The sequence below is a fragment of the Rhopalosiphum padi genome, chromosome 2 (genome assembly GCF_020882245.1).
Source record: "Rhopalosiphum padi isolate XX-2018 chromosome 2, ASM2088224v1, whole genome shotgun sequence".
Taxonomy (NCBI): domain Eukaryota; kingdom Metazoa; phylum Arthropoda; class Insecta; order Hemiptera; family Aphididae; genus Rhopalosiphum; species Rhopalosiphum padi.
In genome coordinates this window covers 81,634,734-81,654,403 of record NC_083598.1, presented here as the reverse complement: position 1 = coordinate 81,654,403, position 19,670 = coordinate 81,634,734, and the positions used below count along the sequence as shown (strand labels likewise).

Sequence of the window (19,670 nt, the reverse complement as noted above, 5' to 3'; positions counted from 1 at the left end):
ATACAGATAATAGTAGTACGGAGGAAAACCAACACAACGAACAGGATGGATCAGGGAGCCACGTAAATGGTAAAATATAAATGAAAAACAAACTCCGAAATTATAATAATAATAGTATATTGTATAGTATACGATTTATTTTTATTTTTCGTCAATAATAATATAATAATAATAATAATAATAATATCATGCATACATACGATCCGTTCGGACAACGATAGTTACATATTATGCGTACACAATAATATTCAAATTCTGCTTACAAACAACATTTATATATATATATATAATATTAAAATATTATATTATTATAATACAAAGGAAAGACAACGGTAGCAAGACGCAGTGACGCACATTTATATGCCGCGAAGTATATTATGTTATATATATATATATAAAGTACTATAGATAATATAATATAAAAAAAAAATAGCTCTAAAACTATACATCATTATACGGAACTAAAATGTGTTAATATACAATAATACACGAGGGAGAGAAATACCAAAGACCGCGGGGAGAAAAGTCTATATAGTTATATAAGTTGGCCAAAAGGTACAACGCGTATGCGTGTACACTGCTATAATATACTTACAACAAAAATATACTGACGACATGATATCAATAAATACTTGGGCAGTGTTCTTGTTTTTTTTTTTTATCCATTATTATATATTATTGTTAATACGAAAAATATACATATAACGTATAATGAATTGACATACGTCATACACACATATAATTTTGCAACGATTGTTCGACGACAAATTGATTTTTGTTTAAATAAATAATATCTCCAAGTGTTTGAAAAAAATTAATCGTGTATTTACATATTATATATTATATGTTATAATAATTATGATAAAATAAATATTTAAAAAATCTATTTCTACAGTAATAAAAATTTTGGATCACAAAACGCTTATAATCAATAGTCTTCCAATAATTACATACTTATGTATTAAGTTTTTACATTTTTTTTTTTTTAATTATGAAAATTAAGATAATCTCTTGCAATGCAAGTAGGTACATTTCATAATAATATTTTTTTATTTTTATTTAGTGAACCGAAGAGAGAGATGACCATATTAACAATATTCAACATCAACATCATTAAATCTAAAGTGTAATAATATTATCTACTAATTAATACTAATATTAAACTAATAGCTAAGAACACTATCTACTTAAGTACTACGAAAAGAGATCGACCTATTATTAATAATAATAATAATTTAAAAAAACCTTATCAATACAATAATTTACAAAGTACATAATATATATTACGGTTCTTTATGAGGAACCGTAGAAAACACAAGAAATGCCATAGATTTATTAGATAAATATATAATTCAATAGATAAAAAAAAAATAATGGCATTATCACAGAAACGCTTTGATGGGCGAAACGAGGATCGTCGCCGGGAGGAAATTCGCAAAGAATGGTTTAAGCTCGAAGCATATGAAAGGCCCCGACGGCGTCCTAGTTTTATTTAACACCACAGAAATGCTTTTCGAAATAATAAAAAATGTAAAAAATAAGAAAACCAAAAAAATACATTCTATACATATTATAATATATATAGGAAGTTAATATCTCGCTGCATGCAACAAGCGTTTATAATTATATATTAAGATTAATTTATTTACAAAGCGATCATAATATCGTTATTTTATTTTATGATTCCTCGACGCACAAAGTATGAATTATATTGTAATGTATAGTCGTCGTTTTTATTATGATGTATATAATATTATATAAATCAGAACTAGATCTCGGCGTTCGTCAATGTAATATAGCAGCTAGTGTACTATACCACCTAATACTATGACCTATACCATAATTATTATTAGTAAAACGAATAGAAACAAGAGAAAAACGTCCACAGAGAATTCGATTTTTTTCTTTAGCTGTGTGATAATAGAATTTACGGCGTCCGCGATGAACGGACGAAATTCAAAAAATAAATGAATAATAATATAATGACGCAGCGCGAGTGGTGTGTGTGTACAAATAAAAAGATAAAAACGCTTATTTACAGTGAGCAAAAAAATATAAAAAAATTAATACAATATAGCGGTTCGTACTAATTCAAAACCGTGGTGGCAGAGAAACCCTGCCATCACGGTAGTGCCGTTCTGAAGCTATAGTTTTATAAAAACGAGATCAAAATGTGAATAGGTCTGGGACTGAAACCGCAGAATTCCCATGTGAAACGACAAAATACAACAGATGAAGCATAGAAATAGAGATTAATATTACAAAAAAAAAAAAATAATAATAGGTAGATACTTATACGATAATGTTAATATTAAGCAAAGTAATAATAATAATAATAATAATAATAACCGACAAGAAGCTCGTACGTACAAAATCAGCAGCAGTTGCAAATGAGTTCATCTACACGCGCGTTCAAGTCGATGATTTTATTATAGATAATAATAAAAATAATAGTTTATTATAATATAGTATAAATTAATACTACATTTGGCTACGGTTACGAACATCTCACATTTTAGAATTGAGATCAACGGTCAATTTGATTAACATTAAAATTAAAATTTGTTTTAGTCACTAAAACCGTGACTGGAACCTGGTTTTGGAGTCTTTTTATATAGGTGTGGAAAAAAATTGTTTTTTTCGCTATCTCTCTCTCTCTAATTCTAAAAACAAAATTATATTATTGTTTGATGAACATTTTCCAACCGATGATTACGAACATGGCGGTGAGTACGGATGATTCGATTTTTGATGGCTGAAGCAGCGACATGATTCGCCGCTTTACTTTTGTACTTTTATTCTCGAAAACCAACAGTTCTTCGTCCTGTAACACACACAATCGCAAACTGTTATAAATAATCCGGTCGTATATAGCTGTGGTTAAAAAACAAAATATATGCTTTTATAGTTTTATATCTTTAATATATATATATATGTATTATGTACACGGGATTTATGCGTATAAAATATATAGACGGCAAATTTTTTGTTTTTCAATAGTTATAGTTTTTAAACAAGAAAATCAAGGGTGCGCGCATAATATAGATTAGCCCAAACGAGTCGGCGGAAAAAGTGATTTTTTTCTTCTTGCCGCCGACGACGGTGTAAAATATTTAATAAATAGATTATTATAATAATATTATAACATAATACATTTCTTCACTGATGTATAAAATGATTTAAAACTTTAGAGTTGAAAAAATATCATCGTTTTATCGTAAGATTGACGGGAAAAATCGAATCGACCGACGTTACAGCGGGCAAAGATTCGAAAACTCGCGGCTGTGTCAAAAGCGCGGGTAGATAGGTATATTATATCGATAAGGTACTCACGTCACGGTTGGCGTTCCAGCGGATCGGCTTGCCGTTCTCGTCCAACTTGGCGACGGCGATCACCTTCAGCTTGCGCTCTTTGCCGTAATAGCAAGTCGGACACACGGCCACCTGCAGCTTGACGGCGCCGACAAATTTGTCGTCGTCGACCGCGGACTGTTGCTGTTCCGGTTGCTGCTGCTGCTGAAGCGGCGCAGACGGTGGCGGCGGTGGCGGCGGCGGCAGTTGACGCGGCGACGGGCCACATGACGAGACCAAGTCGGGCAACAACGGCCGCTGTTGCTCGCTCTGTTGCTGTCGTTCGAGTTCTTGCTGTTGCGCACGTCGCTCCTGATGTTGGCGTTCACGTAAACGCCGGCGGTGGAACGCGCGCATCGAACGTTGCTGTTGCTGTACCCAAAGACGGTTATTTTCTTCTTCCTGCAGATATGTCAGAGGAGTCTGAGAAGCCATGTTGATGTTGGCGTATTGATCACCTGTGAGACGCAAAAAAAAAAAATAATGATGATATTACATTCGTGTCGAAAAACCAAACATTTCGCGCGTGACGGGTCAAAATATTATATTAAATAAATTTAATACGATCATCGCGACATGAATTCACAAAAATCAGTTATCATTATATAGTTAGGTACGGTTTATTAAAATCGTTAGCGTCGTTTGCATATCTATCCGTAAATATATATTATAACTGCGGTATAAATACACGTCTATTCTATAAATTAAGTACTATTTGTTTAATTTTATGCAATAGATTTAATGGACTTTAATCGATCACGCGCCAATAATTATAGTTTTATACATGATATTCTATATATTGGTAAAAGTGTCTCCTAACGCCACGACGACCACCGCAATAATAACAACAATAATAAATTGTAAGACTTTAGGGAAAAAACAATACAGGACCGCGCGTGGGCGAACGGTGGTTTCGGCCTTGGAGGCACTTGTTGGCAAATTATCGTCTTTTGTCGCGCGAGCTAACAATAGAGGCCTCTGAGTTTCGCAAAGAATAATAGACGCCAGACGATATTATGTATTTTGTATTATTTTACAATTTTTACCTCTTAGGAAAAAAATTCACGATGGTTGAAATAGTATACAAGTACCAATAATAGTCGAGTGTCACCACCGTACCGAGTCGAATATCGACAGAGGTTTTAATTTTCTTTTTTTTTCCCATTAAATTAAATAAAAATAAATAGATAATAAACGCAGATGACGTATTATACATTTATACGGACACGCGCACGCAGACAAAAGAACAACGATTCGGTTTTAAGGTGTCGCGCAATCGTATAGTAAATAATATATACATAGAAACTCAAACAGTGTAATTGTTTTAATGATATAACATTTTATTCACGAAACTACGTAAGCAATTTTACAAAAAAAAACTTAGTCTAATTAGTCTATGAATAAATAATTAAAACAGTTTATCAATTTTAGCTGATTAGTAAAAACCATTTCAATAAATAACAATTGATACATGAATATATTGATATAAATACCAATATCATATTGTACGAAATAATATAATTTTTTTTTTTAGTGCGCGGCCAATAGTAGCTATACTGTATCGCGCGTATACTTATTTAAAATATTATTTTTAAGGAAATATCAAAAAAAATTTTCGCGTAATTTTTATTTTGTTCACCACTTTCGTGAAAAACGAGGAACCGGAATCGGTTATTATTATTAAATACCGACATAATATTTATTTTCATTATAATATCATAGTTGGTACAGTGGTGTGTGGAAAAAAATCTTAAGTATAATAATATGATATAAAAAAAATAATACAAAACTTATAGATATTATTGGGTCGTTCACACGCATATTATATTATTATCGTTGCAGACTCTATTATATTCGTATGCAATATTATTCCGGTAAGCGCGTGTACAGAGTTGTATCGTTGTGTATCGGAGTATCGGACGCGTTCGCCTATACCTGTAGTTAGAGATGTCGGGTGGGTGACCTTATATTACATAGGTACCTATACGACGGCAACGCGACAGGTCCGCACAAGTCAAACGTCGGATGTTACTAACCGGCCGATAAAAAAAAAATAAGTTGTTTTTTTAATTTTAGAATTTTAAATTTATATTTTTTTTAACGGACTTGTATGAAATTTTATAAAATCGTTTATCTGTACGTTTAATTAATAAATATTATTTTTTTATAATATTATATCATTGTATTATAATAAATATTATTTTATTATAATATAATTATTATATTACCTACATTATACGAAATTACAAAATTGTATATACACCAATAGTGTTTTTGAAAAAAATGTTGCACCGGAACACTGCGGAAGAAAATTTGTGTATTTATTTAATATTGGTCCGTTACTATTATTATTGTCAAATCGCAAATATATTTTTCCTCATTTCGTAAAAATACGCGACGGTTTGCGTAACGTTATTATTATTTTTTTTTTAACACGTGGATATTATTTTTTGTGCAATACAATATTTATCATGAAACGTTGCAAAAATTTTTTTTTACACAATTAACACAATTCAATATAATTATATTAATTTTTAATTAAAAAATAATTTTTTTTAACAACTTTTTTTACCATTATTTTTCACGACATTTTTTTAAACTTTTTTTTCACAATTAATTTATACTTTACGAAACAATATATTATTCTGTAAACTATCTATAAACCTTATATTTTTGGGTAAGGGGTACTTAGACTAAATAATAAAATATAAGTAATAAACCTAATAAAAACTTACCGATCATCCAAGAAGGCATTCGCCTGAGCAATGTCAACAATTCTTTGAGCAGATTTTGAATTCGCAAATAATGGTCCCTTGCTGTATCGGGATTGGACGACGGCGGATTGAACGGTATGGCCATGTCTGATTCGATTTTTTTCTTCTTTTTTTCCGAAGATAAATCGCAATAGTCCGAATTTTAAGTTTTAATATATTTTTATTTTTATTTTTATTTTTATTTATCGTATCATAAAAGTTTTTGATAAAATTAAAATACGAACATAAAAAATTTATAAGCAAAACAAATCGCAGAAAACGTAAAAACGCACTGTACGAAAAATAATAGTCATATAAACGACGACCGAATAATACAAAAAATCAGTTAGTAAAATATTATATTATTATGTCTGCGGCGGCGGCGGCGCGATGTACGCAAAGAAGAGTGCTCGGAGAGCAGTTCCGATTCACTCGACACCCGGAAGAGTTGCGCTTAGTCCAACGACTGAAGAGCGTTCGCCGGTCGGACAGACCCTTTCGCTCGGGTCCGAATCGCGGCGGCGGCGGTGTATGCGCGTGCGTGCGCTCGGCGACGGCGATCGACGGAGCACGACGGGTACCGGCCGGCAAGGAGGCGCGCGCGCGTGCTGCGGCAATTGTCCGGACTACGGCGGCGGCGATAATAGTAATAATTATCTGTCGTGCTCGCGCTGTCGTTGCGGTACGGCGCACATGCGGCGGCGGCGATGTAGGTAGCGATACTGATCGGCCGCCGCCGAGCCGTACGCGCGTCGACCCGTTCGGCGACGGCGCGCGTTTTTCGGCGGGACCAAGATCCCGCGCTTTTTTCGGGCCAATCGCTAGCCGGTTGGGCGGCGGCGGTGGTGCGAGGGCCGCCCCCGCCCCCGAAAGACCCTGCACCCCACCAGCCGCTGTACCTGTGGCGACGACGTCATTTTCCTTCTGAAATAATAATAATAATAAAATAATATAATATAACATAAAATATTATCAATTTTTTTCACAATATTATTAATTACCGTAATTTTGAACGCGTCAGTATAATATAATATTATTATATAAGAGAAAACGTTTATTGTCAACAATTTTTTTTCGCTCCCTTTTAAAATATACGGATTTAATCATGCACACACATAATATTATTATCTTCATATTCGGCGGTGCTCGCGATATCTAAATTTTGGTTATTTTTCGCGTATTATAAATTATATATTAGATTTTTATAAGCATATATTATACGTTAAAATATTAAAAGGTAGGTACACATCTTTTTAAACCGATAAACGTGATTATTGCGCTGTTTGTACAAACGCTGTTGATATAATGCTATTGCTATACGCGTTGTCGTCGTCGCCCATACGCGTGGCCTATTAATTTTCATATAATATAATAATATAAACGCTACTGTTGTTGCCAAAACACGACAAAGATATAACGATACCCTATATAACTCTATAATATCGTCAAGAAAACGTGATTGGACTATTTACCACGCGCATCCAGGCGATGCCATACACCATATCACATTTTAAAGTAATAATTTTATGTACACCTCTATTGCATATATATTATTATAAATAATATAATAAAAAATAAAAAATAATGATTTTTATATTGTATTATGATAGTTTTATAATAAAAAAATGCTGCTAATTAGTACGCTTAATGATTTCATATATTAGGTACCTATACTTTATTTTATATAACAATAACGAAACTTTTTTTAATAATATTGTTTAAAGAAAAATTTACAATCTGTATTTTTTTTATACTATATGTAAATTGTAAATGCAGTGATGGTAACACAGTAATAGTAATATACATAGAAAAAAATAAAACATAAACATAATATAATATGATGAGGGAAGTCATTCAGTGATAAAATCCTTCAACACCGCAACGTTAAAAACATTCAATTAATTAAATGTTAACATGTAAGTAATAGGTCAATTAAGTATCTATATAATATATAGCTAACAAATAGTTATATTATATATAGTTAGCTGGTATAATATATTATATTATATGTAAAAATATTTACGAACGTGTTTCTAAATTTGAAATGTCTGACTACTGTATAAGTACATGACCAAATAAATATTAATAATAATAATATACATCATGTTTCGTATTTCTTTATCTGTTTCGTTTTAGTATGTATATGATGAAGGCATAGCCCATGGCGGCATGCCATGAAGGTATACATGCGCGACTTGTCGTATCATATTTCTATACGAATCGCATTTTAAAATTTACTCAATTATATACCGTTGTTTTAGACCATTCCTATATCATATATATTTAGGTATAAACCAATATATATAGTTATATAAAAAGTATATACGATTCTATTGTTTTTAAAATTGAATGCATGCAGATAGTTTATTATAATGGTTTTTTAATGTCTTTTTAAATCCATCATCAAGTATCTATACAATATATTATATATACTAAAATTAGTTATTTTAAATGCGTCTCATTTAATCTGAAAACATTTATAGGTAAAGTGTGTATACCAATATAAACCTATACACATTATATCAAAACAACTACAGTAAGTAAACACAAAAAAATATATCCTGTAATCGATTTCTATTAAGAAGAATATAATACTTCATAAAAATACTTAAATTGTACCTATATAGATTTATCGATATTTTTTTTTTATTTGGAATACAAACAAACTCCATTTTATCGTATATAATTATAAAAAAAATGGACCACATTAAAAACACTTATCATTTTGTTTTGCTCACGACATTATACTTATATGAAGTAAAAACGTATGAAAGATAACGTTTTGTAATGTTTACCTCCAAATAATCTAAACGAGCTACAGACTCTTTTTCAGGTTTTTTGTCGATGCGTATATTATTCTATACAATAAATACTATGTATATTATATAGCGCATATTATAAACGTCCATTTTAAGACAACAAAAATATCCCACTCACAAATATATAAATAAATTTGTCGATAACGCGTTATCTTTTGCCACCACCGAGAGTAAATAAAATATTGTCGCTCTATGATGTATAATATTATATGTTTATACATTTCATGTTTATCGAATTTGATAAGCAGCATCATTAAGTGATATACATAAATTGAAACCTGCAGGGAATTATTTGTTTTATAAATTCGAAAATGATTAATATTTTCCATTATATTATATATACGTTATCTCCGAGAGACTATAAAATGTGACAGATTAACAAACAAAACGACGTGACACAAATAAATCACTTTTTCAAGCATCCTATTACAATTAGGCCTTTGTCGACGAAATACTGTAGGATAAATAAAAAAAGCTTATTAAATATAAATTCAAATAATTAATTGGTTACGATAATAAAGCAAAAGTATTTTCGGCAGTTCAATTATTTAAAATCCTGTGTATAGGTACGCTGCAAATATATAATAAATATCAAAAAAAAAAAATACATTATTACTACATTAGTATACCTACATAAGTCTTCGTTGCTATGATGGTGTGTGCGGGTGGAAAATGATTACGTTGACGTGCTATTATAAATTAAAATTATTTTATAATTAAAAAATAATATGATTGTTATGTATGTATACAGACCTATATTTACTTAAGACTAAACAGAAACGAACACATTTATTTATTTCGACCAATAATTATTGTATTATTGACATTGACATTTCAACGTCTCGCAGAGTACAAATACTGACGTAATACGACTTAACGTTCGAGACACGTCGATGTCGTCTTTATGTATTATTATAAGTACACGCACGAGATGAAAGTAACGCAATATTGCTGTGTTGACCGCCACGTGTACGCGGTAAGAAATAAGTATACGCAAACGTGCACGCGCGATATATTACAGCGTAATGTGCTAAAAGACGACAAGTATACATGTATAAATTATACATATACCCAACCTAACCTGGCTACCTAATAAATTTATTCGTAAACCTACTTATAATGATTTAATGTCACGTCGCACGCGCGCGACTATCGATGATCAAAGCTCTTTTTTATTGTATAGATTGAATTTTGGGTTGTACGCGTAGTATTACATATGGTATAAAAAACAGATATAGGTTTGTTTCGTTTTCTCGCACTTTTCTGTACATAAAGGTAGCTACTTCTATAATTACGACAGTGAAGTATAATTACTATGGTAAATTTAAAATTATATATACAATCGATTAAAAACTAAATTGGGTATGTAAAACTAAACGAATTAAAAAATAATAATCACCTAAATTACAATGATAATTTATCTATCAAACATAATGGTTTGCAAATATTAATATAAGTTCATAGATATACATTTACAAAGGTTAAATCTGATACTCCCCTCTTACATACTATTATGTACACACTGTATACCTATTGTGTAATTTACAAAATGATTCTTTTAAATAGATAAACGTTATACGTTATTAACGGATACGTTTTAACATTATTAAATATGTTCTTTTTTTTAATAAAAATATAAGTCATTAGGAAACAGTATTTTTGATAAAATAATATATTTTACTGATATTTGCTATTTGCTATTATAAGATTTTATTATTTCGATAATCACGGCATTGATTTCATTTCATATGTTCTAAAGTAGAACACTATTTTTCTAATAAATTCAATTTAATTTTGTATATTAAAATTTGAATTTCTGATTTGGAAAAGTTTATTAGTCATAATTATTATTATATTAACTAAAGGAAAGTACTTGTGTGCCTATTTCAAGGTTATATAGATGCGAGTGTGTAATGCATACTTCTCCCCACACATCTAAACCAACTAACCCTGCATGTGTAACAATATATATCTCTATTATAATACAATAATATCACTTATATATTATGTACAATATACATAAATAATTATAATCTCTCGTTTCCCATCATCTCGACGATCGCGCGCCTATTATACTGTATTATATTATATTATCGCATCATTACTGACGAAAAGTGAATAATTTCTACCGGCAACAGTTATTATAATACGCATTGTATTATTATTTGTACATAGTACTATTATATATAGCTAGGTATATCGGGCATTAACTGTAGCGGTTTACAAGTATTATTATTATATAGGTAGGTATAACGCACGCACGTTCGCAGACATCATAGTACTATATACATAGTGTATAGCAATCGGTGGCGGCACGGTGCACGTGAGTCATCATCGTATATACGACAAACCTATATATATATATATATATATATTTGAGTGTATATGTGTGTGTGTGTGTGCGTGTAATGTATTGTTATAATGTGTAAGAACTGGTATCGTCTTCGGCACACTATTATCGACAATATGCTTTAATACCGTTTTTCTGTTGTACAAAATAAGAAAATAAATAAAAGAATAAGAAAAAAAAAATACACCAATAACATATATATATATATATAGGTATTTTTCATCTCTTCGTAAAACGCGCGAGCGTGTGCAGTGTGTGCGGCACAAAAGACGTCGCGTTTCCCTCTCACAGATACCCCCCGCTGAGCTCGTGTGTGTGTGTGTACGCGCGTTCGATAAATCGTGGTAGGTACCTATCCAAAAAATCGAAAGGCTATGTATAATATGTATTATATATTGTGGCGTATTTTTATTATACATATAATATATATATGCATTTCTGCGGGTATATAACATTTTAATATTGTATATTGTAAACCTAAACACAGATTGTGTAGTATTATAATAAATGTTTAAAAATATATATATATATATATTATCTATATACGCGTATAACACTGCGTAAGTATATTGTAGGTACCTATATATTATTATATGTATATATAAAGGAGAAAGGGCGACGTTGACCTGTCGGCGGCGCGGGCGGACGGCTGCCGGCCAACTACGATTAGTCATACGCGTGTTCGGAACACGGTACTGTTTTTTTTTTTTTTTTTATAATAATATTATAATATAATACATCCACATCAGGACCGCCTCGGGGCCCGTAACGTTCGTATAGTCCTCGGCGGCGATTCGTATATGCACCACTGCGCGCGCAGTATACTTATACTTATGTATATACCTACTTGACACAATATTTTAGTATGGTTACCCCCAAAAATATGAAACAAAGACGATCGCTCAATAAATTATATTATAATAGTGTACAAACGACATAAATATATTATATAGGTACCAGTTTGATATTGGAAAATTGTCGTGTGCTGCTCAATATTCCGTCGACCGTCAGATGTTGCAGGTGACCGAACGTTTTTTAAATACTGCACTGCACATTATTGCCTCAACCTATGGCTGCGGAGTAGGTACTGGAAAAAATAGTGTTGCGGTATTGAGGAATATGATATTATATTGTTATTATAGGTGTTATCGTATTTACACAAGTCATTATTTTTGTTATAATACTTATGTATTCGCGCGCACGTATAATAATAATATGTAAGTAATTCTGCATATGATTTTTTTATTTGCAGATACTATCGGTAGATTTGATATCTAATATTTAAAAATATGCACACATAAATGCTAGTAAACATATCTACAGATTATATTATAATGCGGAAAATATATTTATATTATGTTAATACTCTCGTCGTGTTTAGTACGCGGGAAAAATTCTCCGAATTAACGAGAAAGCTGTTTCAAGCGAAAAAAAATTGTGTTAAATTCAATCTCTACTCTTACAAGTATTTATTCTGATAACCGTACCTATCTGTACAATAATATTTTAGTTTACATAGGTATGGCTGGTATATGCAAAAAATTGATTTTAAAATAATAATTTCATCGATTAATTTCGGATACGTATTGACTATTGACATAAGTATATATAGGTACGTTAATTAACTTAAGTATATCTAATAATAGGTACATATACATTATTTTTAAATGTTTAATATTATTATCGGTAGCAATGACTCATATTGAAAATTCCAATTTTTCATTTTGTCATTTATGCATTTCCAATGACATTAAATATTATAAAATCTACAAAAGAGAAAGATTAATTAATTCACAATGATTTCAATTTAAACAAAATAAAATGATGACGCTGACCTTAAAATAATAATTATTATTATTATTCAACTATAATTTATAGTTCTATGTTTGTACTATGTTATTTATACTTATAATTATTATATTATTGCTATATTTTTTGTTAGTGATATTTTTTTATGTGACAATTTAATGACGAAATTATATTTCTTTGCGATTTATATTGATTTTGTAATATATTTATTCCGATTATATTATATTATATTGTTAAAATATTATTATATCCAATACTACTATATACATGGGTTAGGTAATTTAGTTAGTGTTCACTGTCCACTATTATTCCTATCTAGGAAAATTGTGAAAACAGGGTTTCAATCAATAAGAATTAAGAGCATTTATACCAATATAAATGCTATAAATATAAGAGCCAAAGTTTGGAATAGGCTCGACATGTCTGGAGGTCAAATGGGATATTAAAAAAGTAGTGACAGAAATAATAAATGGGAAAATACCTAGCGGACAACCTAGACAGAGGTGAATGGGTATTGACTGTACCAGACCAACAAAATTGTGCACTAAAATCAAGACTAGAGGAGAGTGAAGATAAAGAAGGTTGCGGGAAATAATTGAAGCAGCGATAAGGCCCTAAATGGTCTTTAAAAACTATTAGCTAATTTAAAAAGAAGAAGATTATTATATATGATTAATATAATATAAAATATAAAATAATACATACAAATATACAATAACTCACTAGTATTTATTAATAATTAATATGTGTAACTATTTACTATGTTATTCTTATAATTACTAGGCTATTTTAACAATTTTAAAATCTAGTACGATGTAAAATCATCAATCAAAACATCTATAATCACTTATCATTATTTCTTTATTAGCAGCTATTACCCTAATAATTTTATTATAAATATTGTCCACACGTATTGTTCACAGTCAAGAAGCACATTGTAAAACTATATAAATTAATATAATAATATTATTCATGAGATTAACAAGATTATCGATTTTGTAAAATAATCAATTATTTAATATTTTATATGGTATGATTCTTAATTTTTAACGTGGAAGTTTACTGAGCAGGACAATATACGATGTTTTTTTTTTTCAATATCCGTCAAGATACTATATTTTATTAGTGTAATTAAACACAAAACATATATTAAATTGGGCGTAACATTTAATTACAAAAAAAAATATTCATTCCTCAGAATAAATACATATATTATTATACAACCATAATTAAAAAAAATAGCAAACAGACAGTCTGAAAATATTTATTTGATGAATCATTCCAAGATAATTAAATCACGAAAATTATATGTGTTAAAAATAATAAATGCAAGATGCTTAATATATAATATAACATGTATATAGTAATACCTATATATCTCTCGTAAAATCTAAACCACTATACATGTCTACATTAAAACTCGATTGCAGACGAACAGACAGACAGACAGACAGACGCGACTGTACTGGAGATAAGGTATAGATAAATTTACTTGCAAAGGTATTTCAACAATTTTAAAAATTTTAAGTGAAATAAAATACATATCAAAAAATTATTCATTGAAACTCTGAAATTATTTTTTGAATATACTTAAATTATAACTGTTTGTTTGCCTATACGTTGTACCTAAGCCACTTCAAGGCCTACGTAGTACATGCTTACGTTAATTTGTTGAAAAATAATAATAATTGCAAATAACGATTTTATAATAATAATTTTTATGATCATAAATATATTTACATTATTATAATTACTACAATCATACTAAATCTACCTCTTTAGTGAAGTTTTTATGTTTTATAGTATCCACTAGTTATAGATTATTATTTATGTTTTAAATTATTATTATAAAACAGATGACGATATTTTTGTTTGGTTTACCTCAGTTATTGCAACCACTAACCGCTGTATGTTTAAGTATTTTTAAAACTTGAAACGTTGAGATAATATTTTGAAAAATAATAAAAATCGAATAATCGTGAATTTTGAGAAAATTTGGGACAGCAACGGCAGTGGGTGGTCGTGGATAATGCAGCATATCCCTTCCCTACCCATATACTGGTCACAGGATTAAAAAGAATTATTTCGACCATTTTAAAGGGCACTTGGGTGGTATGGAAATTAACTAAAAAAAAAAAAAAAACGACAACAATATTTTCCCGCTCAAAATCTATTGTACGAAATAATGCGTTACTCTGTAGTATAGAACTATAGAATATGTATATATACATATACAGTTATATAGAATGTTCTATACGAGAATCATAATATTAAACGATCGGATAGAAACGTGGCAAGGGTCATATAAGTATAATAAAAACAACAACAACAACAATAATAATAATAATAATAATAATGATAATTCCGGCTCAGCCCCGAGAGAGATATACATACACACACACACATATATATATAATATTATATTATAGATATACGCGTCCGCGCTACAACACACGAGCGTAGTAATAATAATAATGGTACCTGCACAGCGTGGAGGTATTGCATATACAGATAGATAAATGTAATATTGGCCTACTTCGCGGAACCTATATGATGACGGCCACGAACTGGGCGGTGACGGTAAGCGAAAACGATAGTACTGCAAAAATATTACACTCGGTTTTTTTTTTTCGTTCAAAAAATTTAATATATTTCGAATCTTAATCGCTCGGTAATAATAATCATAAAATATTTTTTATAATCGTTGTTGTTGGTGTAATATATTGTCGTAGTTGCAGTGACGGTTATAATATTATCATAGTACTACCCATATAATTGTATACGTACGTGTGTAGAGGTACTCATATAATAAATTAATAACTGATGTACCATGATGGTAGATTCGAATCAGACGAGAAAAAAAACGAATAAATCGAAACCGATGTGAATAATTTTATAGTGTCTTAAATTTTACCGATAGTACCATATAATATATTGTGTGTTCTGCACCGAATAATATGCCGCAACCAGCCACGGCCACCTGTTTTCATCAGAAGAATAAAATAAAGGTCAACATTTCTTTTCGGGCGTTGCGTGTCGTGTGTGTATACTGTATAATAATATGCATTACTATTATTTGTTATTACTTATTATTGCTATCGATTTTCTTGCGCTCATATTATGACGGGTACAGCTGTAATTACACAACGATATTAGCATAATGAACTTGACCTTTGGATCGACGGCGATTCGTACAGGACGAATCGTTTACCAACTTTAAGTCGAAGAAAACTGTAGAACAAAATTACATAGGTAATTTTCTTGACACAAAGTTTAAATTATACAAAATTTTAACAATGTGTTCAATTTTGTAATGTTGTGTTTCTTTTCTATCGTTTGAAAATATTTACCTTAATAATTTCTTATAGGTACCTATAGTGGGTCGGAAAAAGTTTTAAATTTTAAATGTAAAAAAATAAAATGATTTTATAATTTATTCAATTAATTATGAATAAAAAAATAGCTTATTCTTTTCTTAAAAAGTACCTACCTACAAGAGAACTTCTAATATTTATACAATTCTAGTGAATTTGTTGTTATTTAAAATGCATTTTTAAGATTTTTATAGTTTTTAAATCAATGTTAATAATAATTTATCATAAAATTATATATCTTATGCAATATAATGTTATATTGAAAAATTACTTCCATTACGTTTTCTTTGCTATTTTCATTTGTTATTACTTATTAATAATATTCTCTATACACTATACTGCTGTTCACCTATATAATATAATAGTATTATAAACTCGTACTTACTGCACTATAATAATGTATACAGTATACATAAAATGTGTCGAAAAACTGCTATTATTCGTTTTCGAGTGTTAAAAGAAATGAAAAGAGAAAAAAAATTCACCGCAGATAATGCTATCCTGCTAGCGCGCGTTAGTATAATAGGTCCGAAAAAGATGAGTCATAATATAATTATTGTATTTATTATACGCCCGCGTCAGACCGCAACAGGTCTACCTGTAACTGTCGATCGCACAGCGTCCGACATAATATAATATAATATATAAGTATCCCATTGGCCAATGGGCTTGTACCTAATAACTAATAAGATTAAATTTTAAACCCACTTGCCACTTATCTGGTAAACACATTTTTCAGCGAGACGCGTATAAAATAATCAATTTATGACATTTACCACGGAAAAATATTAAAAGTTATTATGAACAAAAATATAATATAGGTTCTTTATTCTTCACATAATCAGTAATGACTAATATTTAAAGTTATATTAAAGAAATATAAGACGAGTCCTAAAAAAATATTATATTTATTAATGTGATTTTTGGCAAATCTATCACATGACGTTTATATTTAATACATATTATCTTTTTATAGTATTAAAACTATATATTCATATATATATTATAAAAACTATAGAAAAATACTGATTATTATACTTACATTAAATATAAAATATAAGTAAATAGGTAAAGTACATCTAAACATATTATAAGCTTATACTTTACCAATATATACAGACTCTATAAGTACTCTACTGATGTATTAATTTATAAACTAATTATTTCATGGAATATCGCTAATCGACACTTAATTGCAGTCTAAACATTTTGTGATATTAACACTTGTGATTTTATTAAGCGACTATGCAAGGTTCATAAGACAAACTTGAAAAACATTAAAGATAGCAGCTGTCTATTAGCTAGTATACTGACATGTCATTTTATGGTAAACACATTGCATTGATTGATGTTTAACTATATTTGATAAAAATAAAAGTGAAGCTTAATCAAATCTAAGAGACTAATAATATCAACTTAAACTATCATCATAGTTATACATAAATTATTACTATAATTGTTAAAAAAATTGATAAATTTGTATCATGAAATTAACACTTATATTAGCCCTATTTAAGTATAAACTTGAACAATACTTAAATATCGTAATTATATAGAATATGTTCATAAACGTTGTAAAATTAAGCAAATTGTATAAGTACATTGTTTTTAAACATTTATTAATTATTGTAGACCTTGAAATGTTTTTTGTTTTAAACGTGTATACCACGGACAAACCATTTTAGTAGAGATGTATTATATAACTCAAAGAAGACGTTGGAGTAATTTTGATATATAATATACGTGTGCAGAATTTTATACTAATTAGTTCACCTGTTGGTTTCCTCGGAATAGGGAAGTATAATTACACATTAACACAAATATAAAAAAATCATTGAACTCGTAGATAATTTAAGGTTTTTTCAATAATAATAAACGTTAATATAACGTGTCTTTAAAATATACGAGTCATTGACATTTACAATGTAAAAGTTTTGGTGATGTAAATGCTATACTAATAATATACATTTAAAAACTATAGAAAATATTCTATATCAACGCCAATCGTATTACTAAAACGTGTAATAATAATAATTCATGAAAAAAAATTGTTCTCGTCAAGCGAATTATAATTGACAGTAATATCGTAATTAAGCCAACAACAATATTCGAACAAAAATAATTATTGAAGACTCGCAATGAACATTGTTTTTATTTATTTTTTTTAATCGCCACAGATATACGAACAAAACATGATATATATTTTTTTATATATTATATATTGCATATTATTGTACACAAACCTTCATCGTTGATGAATGATGAGACGACGACGACTCATAATAATATTATTCTCGGCGTTTTTACGAATTCGTAAAATTCTCAATCACGCGTCATATATCAGATGACACACTAGATCTAGGTCAGTAAATTTGTGTGTGTTTAGTGTGTACACGAATTTACCCGTTTAATTTGTGACGAGAACACGAAATTCGATTGAACACAGAATTACGCTCGAAATACGTCAATACCAATCGGCAATGACAATATATTCGTCTACGCAGCCTGCATTAGTATGCTATAAGATTGTGTACGTTTAAAACGTGATTTATTCGTCAATAAAGAAAAATTATAAAATACGTTCCTTTTACTCATTTCCGGTTTCGTACGATTGTATTTTAGTATAGCAGTGTTATTATAATAAAAAGGTAGTTAAATAATAAAATTACGAGGGTAGGCCACCAAACTCGCTGTAGTCGGTCTAAATTGCCGCCGGGGCGACCACTGTTAGGCAAACACCCTAACACGATAATTTAGCATTGCAGTCAAAAATGATATTGCGCCCTCTGAATAGGTACTACTTTTGTCCAAAATAATTATAATTGGTTGGTAATAAGTTAAATAAAAAAAATAATACAATATAGGAAATTTGCTTTCCGAAGCGGTGGACCTTCACAGTTCACCTATAGGTGAGTAAATGTACTGATTTAATTATCATTTAGTTATTTATATTTTAGTACATTATAACTTAAATTTAAAAAACAGATTTTTATTTCCTATTGGTTGGTATATAATTTCACAAAAATGATCATTATAATTATAGTTTTAATAAAAATGTCATAAAAAATAAGTTTGAAAACACTCATGTGTCAACTTATCCCACTAAGTTACTGCAAATATATAATTAGTAGATACTTTATACAGGTTAAAATTTAAAGTTTTAAATGTATTTTTACTACGACTTTAGTATACAATATTAAATATAATACTAATA

The 19,670-nt window shown here is 29.5% G+C and overlaps 1 protein-coding gene across 1 annotated transcript; it reads right to left on the bottom strand.

The window, feature by feature from the left end:
- Positions 1-99: 99 nt before the first annotated feature.
- LOC132921493 (uncharacterized) lies at positions 100-6,808 on the bottom strand. Its single transcript, XM_060984541.1, has 3 exons — positions 6,087-6,808; positions 3,334-3,809; positions 100-2,824 (listed from the first exon to the last, which is right to left on the bottom strand). Exons 1-3 carry the CDS (start codon positions 6,208-6,210, stop codon positions 2,681-2,683), a joined length of 744 nt encoding a protein of 247 aa, XP_060840524.1. The 5' UTR covers positions 6,211-6,808; the 3' UTR covers positions 100-2,680.
- Between the last annotated feature and the right edge of the window lie 12,862 nt (positions 6,809-19,670).